Source organism: Loxodonta africana, chromosome 25, assembly GCF_030014295.1.
Source record: "Loxodonta africana isolate mLoxAfr1 chromosome 25, mLoxAfr1.hap2, whole genome shotgun sequence".
Classification (NCBI taxonomy): Eukaryota; Metazoa; Chordata; class Mammalia; order Proboscidea; family Elephantidae; genus Loxodonta; species Loxodonta africana.
Window position 1 is genome coordinate 49,205,302 of NC_087366.1, and position 17,531 is coordinate 49,222,832.

Sequence of the window (17,531 nt, forward strand, 5' to 3'; positions counted from 1 at the left end):
CATTTTTTTGATGACTGCCGTTCTAATGGGGCTGAGGTAATATTTCTTTGTAGTTTTGATTTGCATTTCCTTAATGGCTATTAGCAGAAACCCTGATGGCGTAGTGGTTAACAGCTACAGCTGCTAACCAAAAAAGGTTAGCAATTCAAGTCCACCAGGCACTTCACAGAAACCCTATGGGGAAGTTTTACTTTGTCCTACAGAGTCGCTGTGAGTTGGAGTTAAAGTCAATGGGTTTGGTTTTTTGTTTTGTTTTGTTTGTTAATGGCTAATGATGTTCAGCATCATTTCATGTGCTTTTTCGCCATTTGATTATCCTCTTTGGTGAAATGTCTGTTCAAGTCTTTTGCCCATTTTTTGGTTGGTTTGTCTTTTCGTTAAGTTGTAGTTTTATGTATATATATTGGATGTTCGTCTCTTGTCTGACATATGGTTTGCGAAAATTTTCTCCCAACCTGTACGTTGTCTTTTCACTTTGTTGGTAAAGTCCTTTGATGTACTGGTCTTTTTTTTTAATATCAGTTTGTTGTTGTTGTTGTCAGGTGCTGTCAAGTTGGTTCTGACTCACAGCCACCCTACGTACAACAGAACGAAACACTGCCCAGTCCTGCACCATTCTCACAATTGTTGTTATGCTTGAGCCCATTGTTGGGGCCACAGTGTCAATCCATCTCACTGAAGGTCTTCCTCTCTTTCATTGACCCTCTACCAAGCATGATGTCCTTCTCCAGGGAGTGGTCCACCTGATAACATGTCCAAAATCAAGTATCAGTTTACTCAGTTCTATTTCAGCAATGGTGCTGCTCCCCCCTTGCAGCGCTTTCTTGCAGTAACTTACCTCTCTTGATGCTGAAATAGTTTTCATTTTTGGATTTGAAACACCTCTTGTGAGTTGTGGACGATTTTCTCTGTTCCACGCATTTCTTTTGGGTAGCTTCAGTGGGCTCAGCCTGGAGGTGTTATCCTGCACTCTTTGCTGATTACACAGCAGACCAGCTGTGATGTGTGTGCTAGTTAAGAGTATGTATGCTTGGAACCAAATGTCCTGGGTTTGTATACCAATGACTCTGCTTATTTTGTGCTTGATCTTGGGCTAAGGCACTTAAACCTCTCTGTGTCTCAGTTTCTCCATCTATAAAATGGAGTAAGGATAGTACCTACTCCCTAGTGGTATTACAAGGATTGAAGGGGTTAACTTCATGACCTCATTCAGTAGCAAAACCAAACCAAACCCATCGCCATCAAGTCAATTCTGACTCATAGTGACCCTACAGGACAGAGTACTACTGTCCCATTGGGTTTCCGAGGAGGGCCTGGTAGATTTGAACCGCCAGCCTTTTGGTTAGCAGCCGTAGGCCTTAACCACTATGCCACCACCAGGGTTTCCTACAGTACCCAGCGTACGGTAGGCTCTGGGTAAGGGTTTGCTATATTATTACTCTCCAGAAATCCCACAGCTATTGCTTCAAGGACTTTCCAGTGGTATCCCACATTGCCTCCTCTCACCCCCAAATCTCTCCTGCCTGCCCCAAGGACCTCCTGGCCAATTTCCTCAAAGCTTCCCCACAATTTTCCAGTCATTTGCTCAGATGGCTTCTTTCCTGCCTACTATGATTCAAAGATGCCCAGAAATCCCACATCCATGACACCACCTTTTCTGGTGGCGCAGTGGATAAGTGCTCAGCTGCTAACCAAAAGGTCAGTGGTTCCAACCCATCAGCTGCTCCGTGGGACAAAGATGTAGCAGTCTGCTTCCGTAAAGATTTACAGCCTTGGAAACCCTATGGGGCAGTTCTACTCTCTCCTGTAGGGTTGCTCGGAGTCGGAATCGACTCAACAGCAGTGGATTTGGTTTGGTTTGGTTACTAAACGCCATACGTAAAATAAACTTCAGATGGGTTAAAAATCTTAATGTGAAAATAAAAATTTAAGCTTTTAGAAGACCTCAAGGGTAGGGTTTCTTAAATAAGATTCCAAGGCATAAACCAGAAAAGTAAGTGATCGATATATCTAACAACACTAACATTTTAAACTTACTTTGGTCTAGCAAAAGACCCCTAAGAGAAGGTCAAAGGGCAAGGCACAGCCTAGGAGAAGATATTTGGAATGCATATAACTGACCCAAGTTTAGCATCTATTCAGAATACATGCACACATATACACATATCACACAATCCAACTAAAAAATGGGCAAAGGATATGAACAGACAAGGAAACTGGCACAACCAAAAAACATATAAGAAGATGTTTAATGTCGATAAAAACTGAGGAAACGAAAAGGTGCAAACAACCTAAGTGTACATCAACAGATGAATGGATAACCAAAACGTCATATATACACACCGTGGAATAATTACTCAGCCATAGAGTGGAATGAAGTCCTGATACCCGGCACCACATGGCTGAACCTTAAAAATATTATGTGGAGTGAAATAAACCAATCACAAAAGGACAAATACTATATGATCCCACTTATAGGAAACAGGCAAATGTGTAGGGACCAAAGTGTACTGCTGGTTACCAGGGCTAGGAGGGGGGTGTCTCTGTTTAGGAGGCACTGAGTTTCTGTTAATTGGAAGTGGATACTGATGTTGGTTACACAAAATGAGGAACATAACCAACGGCACTGAATGTTTGTGCAAAAAACACTACATTGGCAAATGTTTTGTTATATATATTTTTACCACAATAAAACAATTGGGAAAAAAAAAAAAACAGGAAATGCAAACTAAAACCTAAAGGAGATAACACCTATCCAATTAGCAAAAAACGAAAATTCTGATAATGCCGAGTTTGGGAGAAGGGGGAACTCTCATACTGCTGAAGTATAAATTGATAAAACTGCTCAGGGAGCAACTGAATTAGAGGACTTCCAATTTTACATAAAAATACAGATTTTTCTCTCACCCAAATTCACAAAACATAATAGAATGTTGGTTGCAGTATACCTATCATACAGAAACACTGAAAATCCCTAAGTGTCCATCAGTAGCATAATGGATAGCGGAATATCACACAACGGAGTACTATACAATAGTTAAAATGGCTGAAGCAGAGTTACATTTATATACATGAACAGCTCAAACATGTAAATTAAAGCAAATTGTCCAATATATGCAGTATGATACTACTATTGTAAAGTTTTTTTTTTTAAAAAAAACATGCAAAACTAAACTAAACATGGATGGGAAAGATAAAATGGACTTCAGGACAGCAGGAGGGCAGCAGTAGGATTAGGGAAAAGATTAGGGAAGGACCTCAAAATGACAGAGTTTACTTCTAACAACAAATCTGAAGCCAGTGTGGACAAGTATTAAGATTAGCTGGCTGGTTACATCCGGTGGTGGGTATACAGGGGCTTGTGCACCAGTTCCCTCATCTTTTCAGCTTGTTTGAATTCTATCTTTTTGAACCCCTTCATCTTTCCTCTCTCCCCCACTGGTGTTCCATGTTCGCTGGTCTCCCAGCTCCTCAGGAACCAAGTTTCCGCATGTTGACCCTCCTCAGGTTCCTTTTTCTCTCCAGTAGCTCTTATCCTAGTGTCCTCTCACTTTTCCTTTTTTTTTCCAATTTTAACAGATGCGTCCCCTTAATCACACAGCTGCTTCCCTCACTGTCAATCTACTTCAATATGGGACCATCACCTTTAGCTTTTACCTCTGAATGTGACCTCCACCCCCAGCATCCCCAGTCAGGCCTTTGACAAAGATCTCCTTATGCCTAACAAATGTATCCAATATCATCTTTGGAAACCCCACCCTAAGCCTACTCTTTCAAAGATAAATATTGCCCTAATTGCCACTTTTAATGGGCTTCTGGCAGTTTTTCTTACCCCCTTAACCTCTTGGTATGAGTCCCTGGGTGATGCAAATGGTTAACACACTTGGCTACTAACTAAAAGGCTGGAGGTTGGAGTCCATCAAGAGGAGCCTCAGAAAAAAGGCCTGGTAGTCTACTTTCAAAAAAATCAGCCACTGCAAAACCTGTGCAGCACAGTTCTACTCAAGACACACATGAGGTTGCCATGAGTTGGAATCAACTTGATGGTAACTGGTTAACCTCTTGGTGGCTTTTAACATCAGGAGCCATTTCTCATCCTCTTAAAACTCTTCCTACTTCTGGCTTTCATGACTGTGATGTTATCACCCCTTTGTCTCTGACTGCTTATTAGTCGTAAGTCATAGCTCTGCAGCTTTCCAACTGCTGGTACATGCAAGTGCCACCACCAGGATAAATGGCATTGGGCCTTCTCAGCCCTCCCCCTACCTCATTCACCAAACAGTCCAGGAAAAAGAAAGCTCCAGTCAAACACCAACATACCCTTTTACTCCTCTCATAATAAATACCCAGTCCCGACACTGACATTATTTCTGGAACAAGTGGACAGTGCTACCAGGCTGAACTCCAAACACAGCACATGCTTTGTCTCAGCTACTCAGCAGCTGTGCTCATCAGCAGTGACAGCAGCCTGCTCTGCACGGCCAAGAAGCTGAAGTCACTACCAAGAGGTTCTCCCTGCAGCCTGGACACTGCGTCAGATGCATAAGGAAAAGAAAAACCCAACTTGTCCACTCCCCCAACCAGAGTGCCCAGAACTACGACCAGATAAGGAAGAGAAAGTGAGCTTCTGGACATCGGCTCTTGCCTGGCCCTGGAGCACTGGTTTCTGTTGAGGAGGGACACTCAATAAAGCAACCACTGACATTTAGGCAACCACCTTGGATTGTTTCCGACAACGTGTACAAAGGGCCAGGGCCTGGGCTGGCACACAGGGGATCTGCTCATAAGAGCCTGCTCTACCTCAGAGAGGTTGGACATCTTGCTTTGCTGCTCTCTGAAAACCTTTGCTTAGAAAACTTGCTGGTCAAATAAATGATTTCAGAGAGGGAAGACAGCGAAGTATCTCTCCTTCGTAACCGGGCAAATCTCTTCCCTTAAGTGCCTGCAGCATACGTTATTCTGGGGTGCCGCAGAGACACAGGGACAGAGGTCAACACTTACAGAGACCAAACACCAACATCCCAACGGGGTTCATCTATTTATTGATATAATATTAAGCCATTTCCCAGCAGTAACTTGATGTCACAAGAATGGGACTCTGCTTCTAAAAGTAATAAAATAACAATGACATCATAGACAAAGCACTGGGAACATTCCTTGCAGAAAAAAATGGCTTGTCTTCTCTGGCCAGAGTGACAGGTGCTTAGTCAAGTTCCCAAGCATGTACTCCTGGTCCCTAACAGACGAACATCGTCATTCACGTCAGCCCTCGGACGATCCCAGGCCGTGAAGTGTGAACAGGCGTCCTTTTCCATGTCCTCTCCTCACCTTGGGCAACCCTTCTCAGTTCAGCTAGATAAATCTGTGTTTCCTGTTGGTGAAGTGAGTGCTGATGACAGGGTGAGCCAAAATCTGGTGACAGAAACAACTAGCACCAAAAAGCTGGTTCTGCTTCATCTTCACGAAGTAAACACAATGGTTTTTATTATTTTTTTAAAGGAAAGAAAAGTCTTAAAAATATATGGCACTAGAGTGAAAACTATACAACTGCATCAAGTTAAAATTCCCCACAGCTTCCAGCCCACAGCACTGCATTTCGTGTCAGATGTAGAGCTGATGGGAGGCCAAGGTGTCCATGAACGGGCGGACCAGGTTGTCTGTGGAGAAGTAGAAGATGAGGCCAAACGTGATGGAGATGGGGAGGGCAGGCAGCGCTTTCTTGAACACAGCCAGCAGCAGGAGGGTCAGACACAAACCCTGTAGGACACAGAGAGGTGAGGGGTGAGGATGTGTAGGGGAAGGAGGGAAGGAAGCACTTAGTGAGGGACTTAAGGACAGCCTAGTCTCTGGGCTCAGGAGCTTGTTCAAGCACTTGTCACCCCATTATCTTCCCTGATTCTCGCAACAGCTCTGTGAGCTATCATAGGGCAGATGTTCTCACTCACATCATAACACCCCGCATGCTAGTGGGTGAGCCAGAAAACAGCCTCCTGACTCCTAGGACAGGGCTGCTCTCTAGACTATGCTGCCTTCCCAGTCTGGCTAGCACAGTCACTCATGACGGTAAGATGCCTCCATGATCTATCACAGTCACTCATGACAGTAAGACACCTCCCTGGTATGGCTAGCAGAGTCACTCATGACGGTAAGACGCCTCCATGGTCTATCACAGTCACTCATGACAGTAAGATGCCTCCCTGGTCTGCCTATCATAGTCAGTCATGACACTAAGACACCTCCCCTCAGGGAGCATATATTTATATAAGAACTAGATGGGCCCAACTGAAATGCTAGGAAGGTTCTCAGCAGCTCACATCAGGGGAATCAGTGACGCTATGTGACTCATCCCCTCGGAAGCAGGTGTGAGGGGTGCCCATCCCACCCCCCACAGGGCCAAGGTAGGCAGTGAGCGAGCTGAGTGGGGACAAAGAACCAGAGTGCCAGCCCTACCCCTGAGGGAGCAGCAGCTCTAGGTCAGACTGTTGGTGGAGGAGGGCCTGGAGGCTGGTCACCCCGTCCCTGACACTCACGTGTGGGCAGAAGCAGAATCCCCAAAAACCTGGGCCACCAGCCTTAATGTGCCCTGCCACATAACCTCCAGGGTTTTCCTCAAATGGGCAGAGCACTGAGAATGGACTACTCTGAGACTCCACCTCCTCTGATCCTAAAAGGAAAACGTCTGAGGTGAAATCATAAAAGGATGTTTCCCCACTGTGTGTATTTGGCCATGTTAAACGACTACAGGGGCCTACAAATTTCACTCCTGGGGTTCAAAGTGATGAGGTTGCCCTCAAAACCTCAGGAGACCCTGGAGTTCAGAATCCCATGGTGTCCGGGTGGCACAGAGGAGAGGGAAGCACAGACTCCAGAGTCAGAGAACTGAGCTTAAATCACGACTCAGTCCCTCACTGACTTTGTGCCCATGGGTAAGGCTCATAACCTATTTCTACAAACCTGAGGTGATCATACCCACCACACAGGGTATTGTGAGACAAGCACACAACACTTCTGGCCAAGTCCTTGGCATGGAGTGCTGCTCACTGAACGTCAGAGCTCCTGGGTCACCCCTCCCCTTGCACTGTTCTGAACCGTCTGGAGAGGATCTTGCTGACAGCTACCTACCAACCGGTTGCCGTCAAGTTGGTTCTAACCCATGGCGCCCCCATGTGTGTCAGAGTAGAACTGTGCTCTATAGGGTTTTCAACAGCTGATTTTTCTGAAGTAGACTGCCAGGGCTTTCTTCTGAGATACCTCTGGGTGGACTCAAACCTCCAACCTTTTGGTTAGCTGCCAAGTGCATTAACGATATGCACAGCTCAGGGACTCCTGTTGACAACTACCAAAAAAAAAAAAAAAACAAAAACCACCAAACCAAAGCCATTGCACATAGCGACCCTATAGGACAGAATAGAACTGCCTTATAGGGTTTCCAATGAGTGGCTGGTAGATTTGAACTGCCAACCTTTTGTTTAGCAGTTGAGCTCTTAACTACTGCGCCACTAGGGCTCCAAATCCTTGGTCTCGAGGATCTTCTTGACAGTTCCCCAAACCAAACCAAACCCCCTGCCGTCAGGTTGATTCTAACTCACAGTGTGACCCTGTAGGACAGAGTAGAACTGCCCTCATAGTGTTCCCAAGGCTGTAAATCTTTACAGAAGCAGACTGCCACATCTTTCTCTCATGGAGCAGCTGGTGGGTTTGAACCACCAACCTTTCAGTTAGCAGCGAAGCACTTACTTAACCACTGTACCACTAGGGTTCCTTTTGACAGCCCCACCCAGTTCCAAAAAGTGTTTTTCCTCCTCAGAGGGAAGGCTGCACCTGAAAACTTCCTGGGGACCCGGGGTCCCCTTGATAAGACCCCAGGGGAATGCAACGCCCAGAGTGTCCACTCACAATAAGAATGGCCACAAAGCAGGCCAGCGTGGTGTTCCAGTCCCCACTGCCGGTGGCTGCCGCCTTGCCCACCAGCACGCTGTAGAAGATGAAGTCCCCGAGGCCAAGCTTCACACCCCCTGTGTGGGGAAGAGAAAGTGCACCCATTGGTCTCCGAAGTCCTGAGAGGAGGCTGGCAGAAGGAGGGAAGAGAAGCTAACGGTAGGCAGAAAAGCATGACCCCTCTCTGTCTGGCCAAGGAAAAGAGGCGCCAGAGCCCCAGGGCCTCAGGGCCCTGGACCATGTAGAGTCCCTGCCCAGCCTGATCCAACTCACATGGACCCTGGGAATAGCCATGCACAGTGGTGACAAAAAAGAGGCTGTCCTCTGGAAAACGGCAGTTAGTGGCAAAAGGTAGGGAAATCCATGGTTTGGGTGACTTATAAACTACGCAGTCAAAGCAGACATTTCTAATACTTGGGTAAAGCCAGTGCTTTACACTTAGCTGAGCAAAAACAGAACAAATAAAAACATACTGCCCAGGGTTGAGGGAACTGGTGTACAGTAGCCCCCCACCCCCCATCCACGGTTTCACTTGCCAAGGTTTCAGTTATCCTCAGTCAACTACCATTCAAAAATGTTAAATGAGTATGTGGCATGATAAAATCTCACGCCGTCACTCACATAACTTTTATTACGCATATTGTTTTTAATTGTTCTATTTTATTATTAGTTATTGTTGTTAATCTCTTACTGTGTCTAATTTATAAATTAAACTTTATCCTAGGTATGTATGCACAGGACAAATCGTAGGGCCCGGTACTATTCTCAGTTTCAGGCATTCACACGGGGGTCTTGGAACATATCCCCTGCAGATAAGGAAGCACTACTGTACAAAAGTCAGTGCTAAGTCTGAATTATACATTTTTTCTGGGAATTTTAATTTCACTACTTTCAAGAACATTAATTGTACATGCCTAGATAGAAGGCCTCTGAGGACTCCCCCAAAAAACAGGTAAAATTAATTTGCAATTAGCTTCTCTGTTATTGATAAGTTTAAGCTTCTAAAATGCTTCTGTTTTCTTTTGTACAGCTGCCCTTGTGCTCCTGTGTATAGGATTATTTTGTTCCTATGGACAATAGGTAGACAATAGGAAGGCTTACATAATAAACTCGAGCCAAGCAGGCCTGCTGTAAGGAAACCCGTGGCTGCCTTACCTGTCCACCACCCCTCCTCCCTTCTAAGCTCCAAGCAAGGGGGACCTTCCTCCTGTTCCAGGCAGTGTGTCGCCCTGCCCTTCCTCCAGGACCTCTTCATCAACACCACATTTGCACCTCTGATTTCAACTGCTCCCCTCAGCTGGCCCCTTCCTCATGGCCTGATAAACATGTCTAAGTCTTGCCCATCTTAAAAATACTGCTTTCTTTGTCCTGGTCCTTCTCTTGCTACCCTCTACCTCTGCTTTTCTGCCCTCTCCCTCCCTTTATCTCTGTCTTTCTCAGGCAGGACTCTCAAAAGAACCCTGTGCTCACTTCTGAAACCTAGCGGCCCCAGGCATCTGCCCCCTACCCTATCCCTGGCCCGCTGAGGCCCAAGCCATTGCTTGGCTGTCCCAACGGATGCCTGCAGCACCCCCTTCTCCCGTCCAGGTCCAGTCCCTCTCACGGCTACACCTTGGGGTCTTCCATGGGCTCCGGGCCATTCTGTAACCCCTGGGCTGTCCTTAGTGCTCTCCATTCTGCTCCCTCACCCTCCCAGGGTCTCTTCTTCAGGCCCTTAGTTTTGACAACATGTAAGTTGATGACTGTAAGGCCTGGTCTCAAACCCTGGCCTCTCCCCGGAGCCCCTCACCCACTGAGTGTCTACTGAAATCTCTACCTGGGTGTGCAGCAGGCTCTCCTGCTTGCATGTCCAAAGCCCTGCCCCACCTCCTGCACACCTGCCTGATTATGTCTTGGTGGGCATGGTCACCAACCCTCCACCTCCACGTGTGTCCCTCACACAGGGAGTCCTTCAGGGCCATCCCACATGTGCTCTGGCTAGTCTCTGACCCTGACCCCTAGCCCTTCACTCTTTTCTGTTGTCTGGATTAGGGCAGTGCCCCCTTGTGGTCTCCCACGAGTCCATCCGCATAGATTCCTCCCTGCCTGGGTCTGGAACACAGAGCTGCTATTTTGTTTCCCTGCATAATCACCAGTGGTCTCTGTGGCCTGCAGGAGAAAACCGGAGCTCTCTCTGCCTGTGCCACGCCCTGTAAGGTCTTTCCCAGCCACCACCCCCAGCTGCTTCCTGCTCACCCCACCCCCTCGGCCTAACCACACCAAAGAGCTCCAGGAAGGCTCACTTCACAGTCTCTTTCATCTCTCAGCCTTTGCAAAGGCTCCCCCCTCAGGACCTCCTCAGGCTTAGCCACCTCCCTGGGCTGAAAGCACCTGCAGCTGCTTCAGAGTGCTTTATATGCTCCAGGGTGCTGCTGTGTCCCGCCTGTGGCCGAATGTGCATTGACTGACCATGCTAATTCCCTTGGGAAAAGAACCAGGTCTCCAACCACCTCTGGGCTTTTGTCTTCAAGGCCCTCCTCCACAACAGCTCCTCATGTCTCCCCAGCTCTGTTCCAGGGAGGCACCCCCCAACTCTGCCCCCGCCCTATGCTCTGTGACTTACTCGTGGCCCCAATACAGAGGCTGTGACCTGTCAGCCCAGCCCTTCCTCAGAGCCTTGAGCCCACCTGCCTCCCCCATAGCTGCACAGGGACCTCCTACAGGCCCACTGAGGGTGGGATACTCATATGGGATCCATCCTTCCCAATGACATCCATCCTTCCATGCAGTATAAAACCCTCCTGTGGCTCCCTCTGCTCCTCGAATAAAGAGGGATCCCCCTCACCGCACCCCTGTACCATGGGCCAGCAGGCCCTCACCTCCTCTAACTCACGGCAGCCCTCTGCCTCAGGGTCTCCGTGCGCAAGCCCCTCACTGGACATACTTCTCCTGTGCCGCCTCGCACCTGCTTACTGCTGTGAGCTTGCCTCAGAGGTTACTTCCTCAGACAACCTTCTCTGACCCCTTCAGACCAGGTCATGCCCCAACCTGCTCTCCGGGCACCTATGTTCTCTCCTTCACAGTCCTGTGTGGGGCTAATGCCCTCAACCCCGTTAGACTGTTAAGCCCCATGAGAGCAGGGTGTCTTTTCCCCCAGTACCTCAGCACAGTCAGGGCTCGGTAAACACCTGTTAAATAAATGGTTCAGCCTCAATACCAACACCCCTGTGGCCGAAAGCCAGGCCCCACCTTTGCAGGTTTCTCCATGACTTTTGTAAAGGTGGCTTTGAAATGAAAAGGGGCTTCTCTCCTCACACACCAACACCCCCGCCACCGCCCCTTGGTTGAAGCCAGCCATCTGAACATGGGCACCTTACTTTCCTCCTCTTCCTCCAGCTCCTCCCCCGGGTAGCCAGGCAGGGGGGGTTCAAAGACTTCCGGGTACGAGTGCTCCCCAAAACCGTCATAGGAGTCTTCCTCTGGGTGTCGGTCATGGTGGTGAGAGAAACAAGCAGAGTCAAATGGTGTCCCTCGGCTCTGGGGAACAAAGCCCCGGGGACGGGGGTCACCCAGCATCACTGCGGAACCCCAGTGCTCCCGCCCACACCCACCAGCCACAGCAGTCCCCAGAACCAGAAAGGGAACGAAGCCAAGTGAGGCTGGGGCTGAGGGCCGACAGTCCAACCCCACCCAGTCTCCAAGACGTGTGCCCAAGAAGGCTGTCTCTTATGCTCCCGCAGAGGCCAAGCCTAGGAGAGCTGGGGGCAGGATGCAGGAACATGGGCCCCCTGTACCCATACAGGGGGATGCAGATGAGAAGCTGCCTTCCAATTCTGACAGGCTGTCAGCCCCGGGGACACTCACCCATCTCTGGATCGTAGGGGAGCTGGAGGGCTCCCTGGGAGGAGGGGTCCGGCTTGGCCATGCCCACCGTCCACACCATGGCAGCTACAGAAAGGAGAACAGAAAGCGGTAACTGGGGCTGTCCCCAGGCCTGGAAGGCAGGGGGACAGTCTTTGCCCCCAGGAAGCCAGCACAGGACCCTTAGTTTACATGGTATTTGTTTACATACATGGTTAGGAAGCCCTTGGGAGGCGGGGCCTGGACTCACTGACCAGGTGTGGGCAATCACTACCTTTTCCTTTTTTTTTTCCCCCCGCCTCAATTTCCTCACAAACAAGCTGCCTAAGTGATGGTAACGGTTAAGTGCTTGGCTAATAACTGGAAGGTTGATGGCTTGAGTCCACTAAGGAGTGCGTAAGAAGAAAGGCCTGGCAATCTGCTGTTGTTATTGTTAGGTGCCATTGAGTCGGTTCCAACTCATAGTGACCCTACGTACAACACAACAAAACACTGCCTGGTCCTGTACCATCCTCACGATCGTTGTTAACAACTAAGCCCATTGTCGCAGCCACTGTTTCAGTCCATCTCATTGAAGGTCTTCCTCTTTTTCACTGACCCTCTATTTTACCAAGCATGATGTCCTTCCCCAGGAACATCCAAAAACCAGTCACTGTAAATCCCATGGAACACAATTCTACTCTGACACACATGGGGTCACCATGAGACAGAATAGACTCGAAGGCAGTTGGTTTGGGTCTTTTCTTCCCCACAAACCACATCAATAATATTAGTGAGTAGCTTTATGAAGTAATTGTCTTTTGTATCTCTAGCCTAGAACTATCTCAGCTTACCACCTGATACCTCCAACTCTCCACCTGAATGTCTGATGAGCACCTCAAGCTTAAAGGCCAAAACACACTCTCAAACCTGCCCCCCCACAACCTGCCCCACCCACATCTTCTCCCTCTCAGGAAACGGCGACTCCACCCTTTTAGCTGCTCAGGCCAAAGCACTGATGTCATTCTTGACTCTCTCATACCCTAGACAACCAGACAGCTTGTCAATTTTGCCTCCAAAATATCTCCAGAATCCAACCACTTCCCACAACCTCTACTGCTGCCCCGGGTCCAAACCCCATTGTCTCTCTTGTGGGTTATTATTTATATAGCCGCCAGGTCTCCTGCTTCCACTTTTGTCCCCCATACATTTTACTCTCCACTAACAACCTGTGTTACATAAAGTCAGGTCAGGCTAAAATGTTCCAATGGCTTCACCTCTCACTCAGGGGTAAAAGCCAATGTCCTCGTCATGGCCTGCAGGGCCAGATGTGGCCTGGACCCTCCCCATTTCTCTGACCTCTTTTCCACCTCCCATCCTCTCTCCCTCTACTCCAGCCACACTGGCCCCCTGGGCTCGCTCAATGCACAGGCACGCTCTGCCTCAGGGCCTTTGCACCTGCTACTGTTCCTTCTGTCTGGAATGCTGTACCCCCAGATTTACCTAAGTCAGGTCTCTGGTCAAATATCAGCCTTATAGGAGTGTCCTGGACCACCTATACAAAATAGCACCCACCCCTACCCACCCTGAAGCCCGACTCCCTTACCTGCTTTACTTTCCTACACACCACTTATCATCTCCTGACTTACGTTTGTCTGTTTCATTACGGTTTGTCTCCCCTTCTAAAACGTGAGCAACGTCAGACCAGAGACATCACTTTGTTCCCTGGTAAGTCCCCAGAACACAGACACTCACCACACAGATGCCTATACCAGGCACAGCCTTCAGCGTTTTCACATGACCCATCTCATCCCCTGAAAGGGTCTGCCACACGCGTCCATGCCCAGGGACAGACACTAACCATCTTCTGCCACAAGCTTGATGCTTCACTTGTGCACAAATTATCTAGCACTTTGTAGCCTCCAGTCAAGAAACTGTTTCCCTGGGCTCGGGCTCCCCCTGCACAATGCAGGCCCCAAAAACCGAAAAAAAAAAAAAAAAAAAACAGCAACAAACCCCAAGCCCACTGTCACTGAGTTGATCCAACTCATAGCAACCCTACAGGACAGAGTAGAGCTGCCCCATAGGGTTTCCAAGGCTGTAATCCTTATGGGAGCAGATGGCCGCATCTTTCTTCCATGGAGCGGCTGGTGGCTTTGAACCGAGGATCTTTTGATTAGCAGCCGAGCACTTTAACCACTGCCCCAGAGCTCCAGAAATGCAGGCTCTCTATTTAAATAGCTCCCCCATCTCAGTGATGGGGGTAGAAAGGGTATAAAAGCCACAGGGCTGTGAGCTCCCTGGGGCCAGGGACCATGTGGGTCTTGTGTCCCACTGTAATTACTGGCACAGCACCTGCCACAGAGTGGGGACCTGACGCACGTGTGTTTAATGCGTATATAAACCTAAATCCCTACACACTGATGCTGAGGTCACGGACAAGAGTATGTACCTGCCCTTCAGAGACAGTTAACTTCAGTCAGCCATGTGCTGTCAAGGAAAAACAAGTTGTCATCAAGCCTATTCCAACTCATGGTGTCCCCATGTATGTCAGAGTAGTACTGTGCTCCACAAGGCTTTCAACAGCTGGTGTTTTTGAAGTAGGTACCCAGCTCTTTCCCCTGAGTCCACTCTGAGTGGCCGTGAATCTCCAACCTTGTGGTTAGCAGCTGGGTGAGTTAACTGTTTGCACCGCCCACCGACTGTCAAGGAAGCCCAGTGAAAATGAGGAGCCCACTGCTCCCCCAGACACCTGCCCTGAAGAGTATTCACAAAGCCCCTCCTCTGGAGCCTGGAGGAAGCTGGAGGGCAAGGGGGAGGGTGCAGGGCTTCAAAGGCTGCAGGTTCACAGGACGTAGCCCGTACCCACAGCGGGCCACTGGAAGATGGATGGGATGAAGGTGCCGTGATGGGTCACGTCCCCTCTGATGTACTTCCTGCTCTAGCACCATAAGCTGCCTTCTGTGTAGTGGGTGATGCAGTCTGCCTTCATCTCTGCAAGGTGGACACCCTCCCCGGATCGCCAAGGCCCCCTCTCCCCTTGGGCTGGGAAAAAGACAACTGTCCTAGTCACTCTGAAAGCCACAGGCAGGAGGGGTCCCTCGCCCCACTACCAGTGCCTTCTGGCCCCCCTCAAGCAGAGGCGGAAGCTACTCACAAGAGTATATCAGGGCAGGGAAGATGGGCTCGTTTCTCTCCTGGGCAGTCTCCACCAGCATCCTCAGTGGCCCTTTGGGGCACAGCACAGCCACGAGATCTGGGAAAACGAACAGTCCGCGTCACATGAAAAAGACATTCCCCAATGGTTCCCAGAGAGAGAAGCCAGCCCCCTGACATACGAGCAAGGGACGAGCTGTCCCAGGACCCAGAGTGAGGCTTATCTTGCCTTCTGCAGTTCAGCTGGCACCCTAAAGCTGCCAGGTTCCAGTCACAGCCTATTCTGTCAGCATCTGCTGGAGCCCAGAGCAGGGTCTAAAAGGGGTAACTGCTGGGAGGTGCAAACAGTTAACACACTCAGCTGCTAAATGAAAAGGTGGAGGTTTGAGTCCACTCAGAGGCACCTCAGAAAAATGCCCTGGCGACCTACATCCAAAAAAAATCAGCCACTGAAAACCCCATGGAGTGTAGTTCTCTTTGACACACAGGGTTGCTGGGAGTCGGAGTCGACTCAACGGCAAGCAGTGCTGCCGCCAGCGAGGAAAAGCAGCGCACCTCCGAGACCTGGAGGACATGCCTAGAAGTCAAGCAGGGCTCGGTTCAAATTCCACTTTGCTGAGCCTTGGACTCCTTTTCTTTAAAACGAAAGTAATAACACCGGTAATAGTAGTCATGCTAATATCAGTCAAATAACAGCTAACGTTTTGAGGTAGTCATTTTTAGAGGCACTGTACCAAAGGCACTTAGGGTTGTTTTGCAAATAACTTAGTGTGTAAAGTGCTTAACAGTGCCTGGCACAGGGCGAGTGTTCGATAAACATTTGCTATTATCAGTAACCATGTCAGGAACAATGGAAAATAAAGACTTCTACAGGTCTTATTTCTAACAATAATGGGTTTTATTTCTAGAACACCACAAGTCTATGGAACTCCATGTGCTTACGAAGGCAAACCTCTCAGAAGGGAGACCATCAAGGCATCCTTGGGAAGGAGGTGACCTTTCCACCACCCGCTGCTCTGTGCATCAGTGGGGAAAACTTGGCACGGAATGTCACCACCACTGCCCAGGTCACACACTGTCTGTAAGGAGGCAGTCCTTCTGACAAGCCCGGCGGCCATGATCTTCCCCATCCTTCCGCCTGCTAGCATCTTTAGGTCTCAGAACAAACCACCGCTCCACTCAAGCCTGCTATTTGTCAGCAGGGTTAAAGAGTTAGAATTCCATCTAAGCACACACCAGAATGTCTGACCACACTGCCCCTCAGGTGGTCAGAGTAAAAAGAAATCTACGTTGTGCTTCCTAGAGTGAGTCATATGACCCCTGGAGTATAAAACTGGGTGGGGGAGCCCTGACAGGTAACACAACAGAGAGCCCCTGAGGGGGCATGAGAGCAGTGGGATGCAGACCCCAATTTCTTGTAAAAAGATCAGACTTAATGGTCTGACTGAGACTAGAAGGACCCAGAGGTCATGGTCCCCAGACCTGCTGTTAGCCCAAGACAGGAACCATTCCCAAAGCCAACTCTTCAGACAGGGATTGGACCGGACTATGAGATAGAAAATGATACAGGTGTAGAATGAGCTTCTTGGATCAAGTAGACACTTGAGATTATGTTGGCATCTCCTATCTGGAGGGGAGATGAGAGGACAAAGGGGATCAAAAGCTGGCCGAATGGACACAAAAATAGAGAGTGGAGGGAAGGAGTGTGCTGTCTCATTAGAGGGAGAGCAACTAGGAGTATATAGCAAGGTGTATATAAGTTTTTGTATCAGAGGCTGACTTGGTTTGTAAACTTTCACTTAAAGTATAAAAAAAAAAAATGGGTAGGGGAGGCCCTCTTTGTCCCTCAGCTATGGTGCTAGGGGAAGCGTGCGTACCACAAGTTTTCAGACCACCTAACCAAGCCTACCTAGCCGGGGGGCTGATGTCAGGTAGGCCCTTGAGTCCCCCGGTGCACAGTGGGGCAGGTGTAGAAGAGTCTTCCACCTCCACCCGGATAGCTTTTGAGCTGCGGGTACTGCTCACCATGGAATTTTTCCTGTAGTGTGCTGTCTGCTTCTTGCTGTAAGTAATAAAAGCTACTTTCCATGTGCTAACACTGTGGGAGCTTCTCACGTGTTCAGGCTCTGATTGGAAGGACGTGATACTCATGCAGGAATCACTAGGAGTGATTGCTGCCCTTTTTCTAATGGCCTTCTGGCTATTTAGAAACCCGGGACAGCCTGTGAGTGTAACACACCGTACACGGAGATGGCACCCAAGATGACCCAGGCGGACCACTCCGGGAGGTACTTGATGAACACCAAGGCCATGAGCGCACTGATCATGATGAGGTAGGCCTGCTGCAGCACAAGGGGGCCCTTCCAGTGGATGCACACCATGCCCACTGCCCCGAAGTTCCACACGATCAGGAAGAGCGTAGGGTAGTCCATGGCCACGTTGTAGGTCTTGAGCACTTCGCTGCAGGGACAAAGACAGAGCCCGGGGAGAGGTGAGACCCTGACACAGTTGAATAGTCCCTGCTCCTCAACCGGTAAGTCCCAACCGGGTTCTTCCAACCTCTGGCCTTATTTGCTAATACCCCTTCTTTCCATTTCCACTGGCCTTATGACTACCTG

At 49.1% G+C, this 17,531-nt stretch overlaps 1 protein-coding gene across 5 annotated transcripts in view; it reads right to left on the reverse strand.

Annotated features, from left to right (window-relative positions):
* Positions 1 to 2,236: 2,236 nt before the first annotated feature.
* The window catches only part of PSEN2 (presenilin 2), a 38,648-nt gene continuing 23,353 nt past the window's right edge, over positions 2,237 to 17,531 (reverse strand). For 2 of the 5 annotated variants that reach the window (XM_064276786.1, XM_064276787.1), the window contains exons 6-11: positions 17,153 to 17,373; positions 14,915 to 15,013; positions 11,782 to 11,865; positions 11,290 to 11,396; positions 7,897 to 8,068; positions 2,238 to 5,757 (exon numbers count right to left, since the gene is read on the reverse strand). In XM_064276786.1, the coding sequence (XP_064132856.1) occupies positions 5,558 to 5,757; positions 7,897 to 8,068; positions 11,290 to 11,396; positions 11,782 to 11,865; positions 14,915 to 15,013; positions 17,153 to 17,373 (883 nt within the window). In that variant the 3' untranslated portion in view covers positions 2,238 to 5,557. Of the gene's footprint in view, positions 5,758 to 7,896; positions 8,069 to 11,289; positions 11,397 to 11,781; positions 11,866 to 14,914; positions 15,014 to 17,152; positions 17,374 to 17,531 lie in introns of those variants that run through there. The other 3 variants (XM_064276790.1, XM_064276788.1, XM_064276789.1) reach the window with 3 other exon arrangements.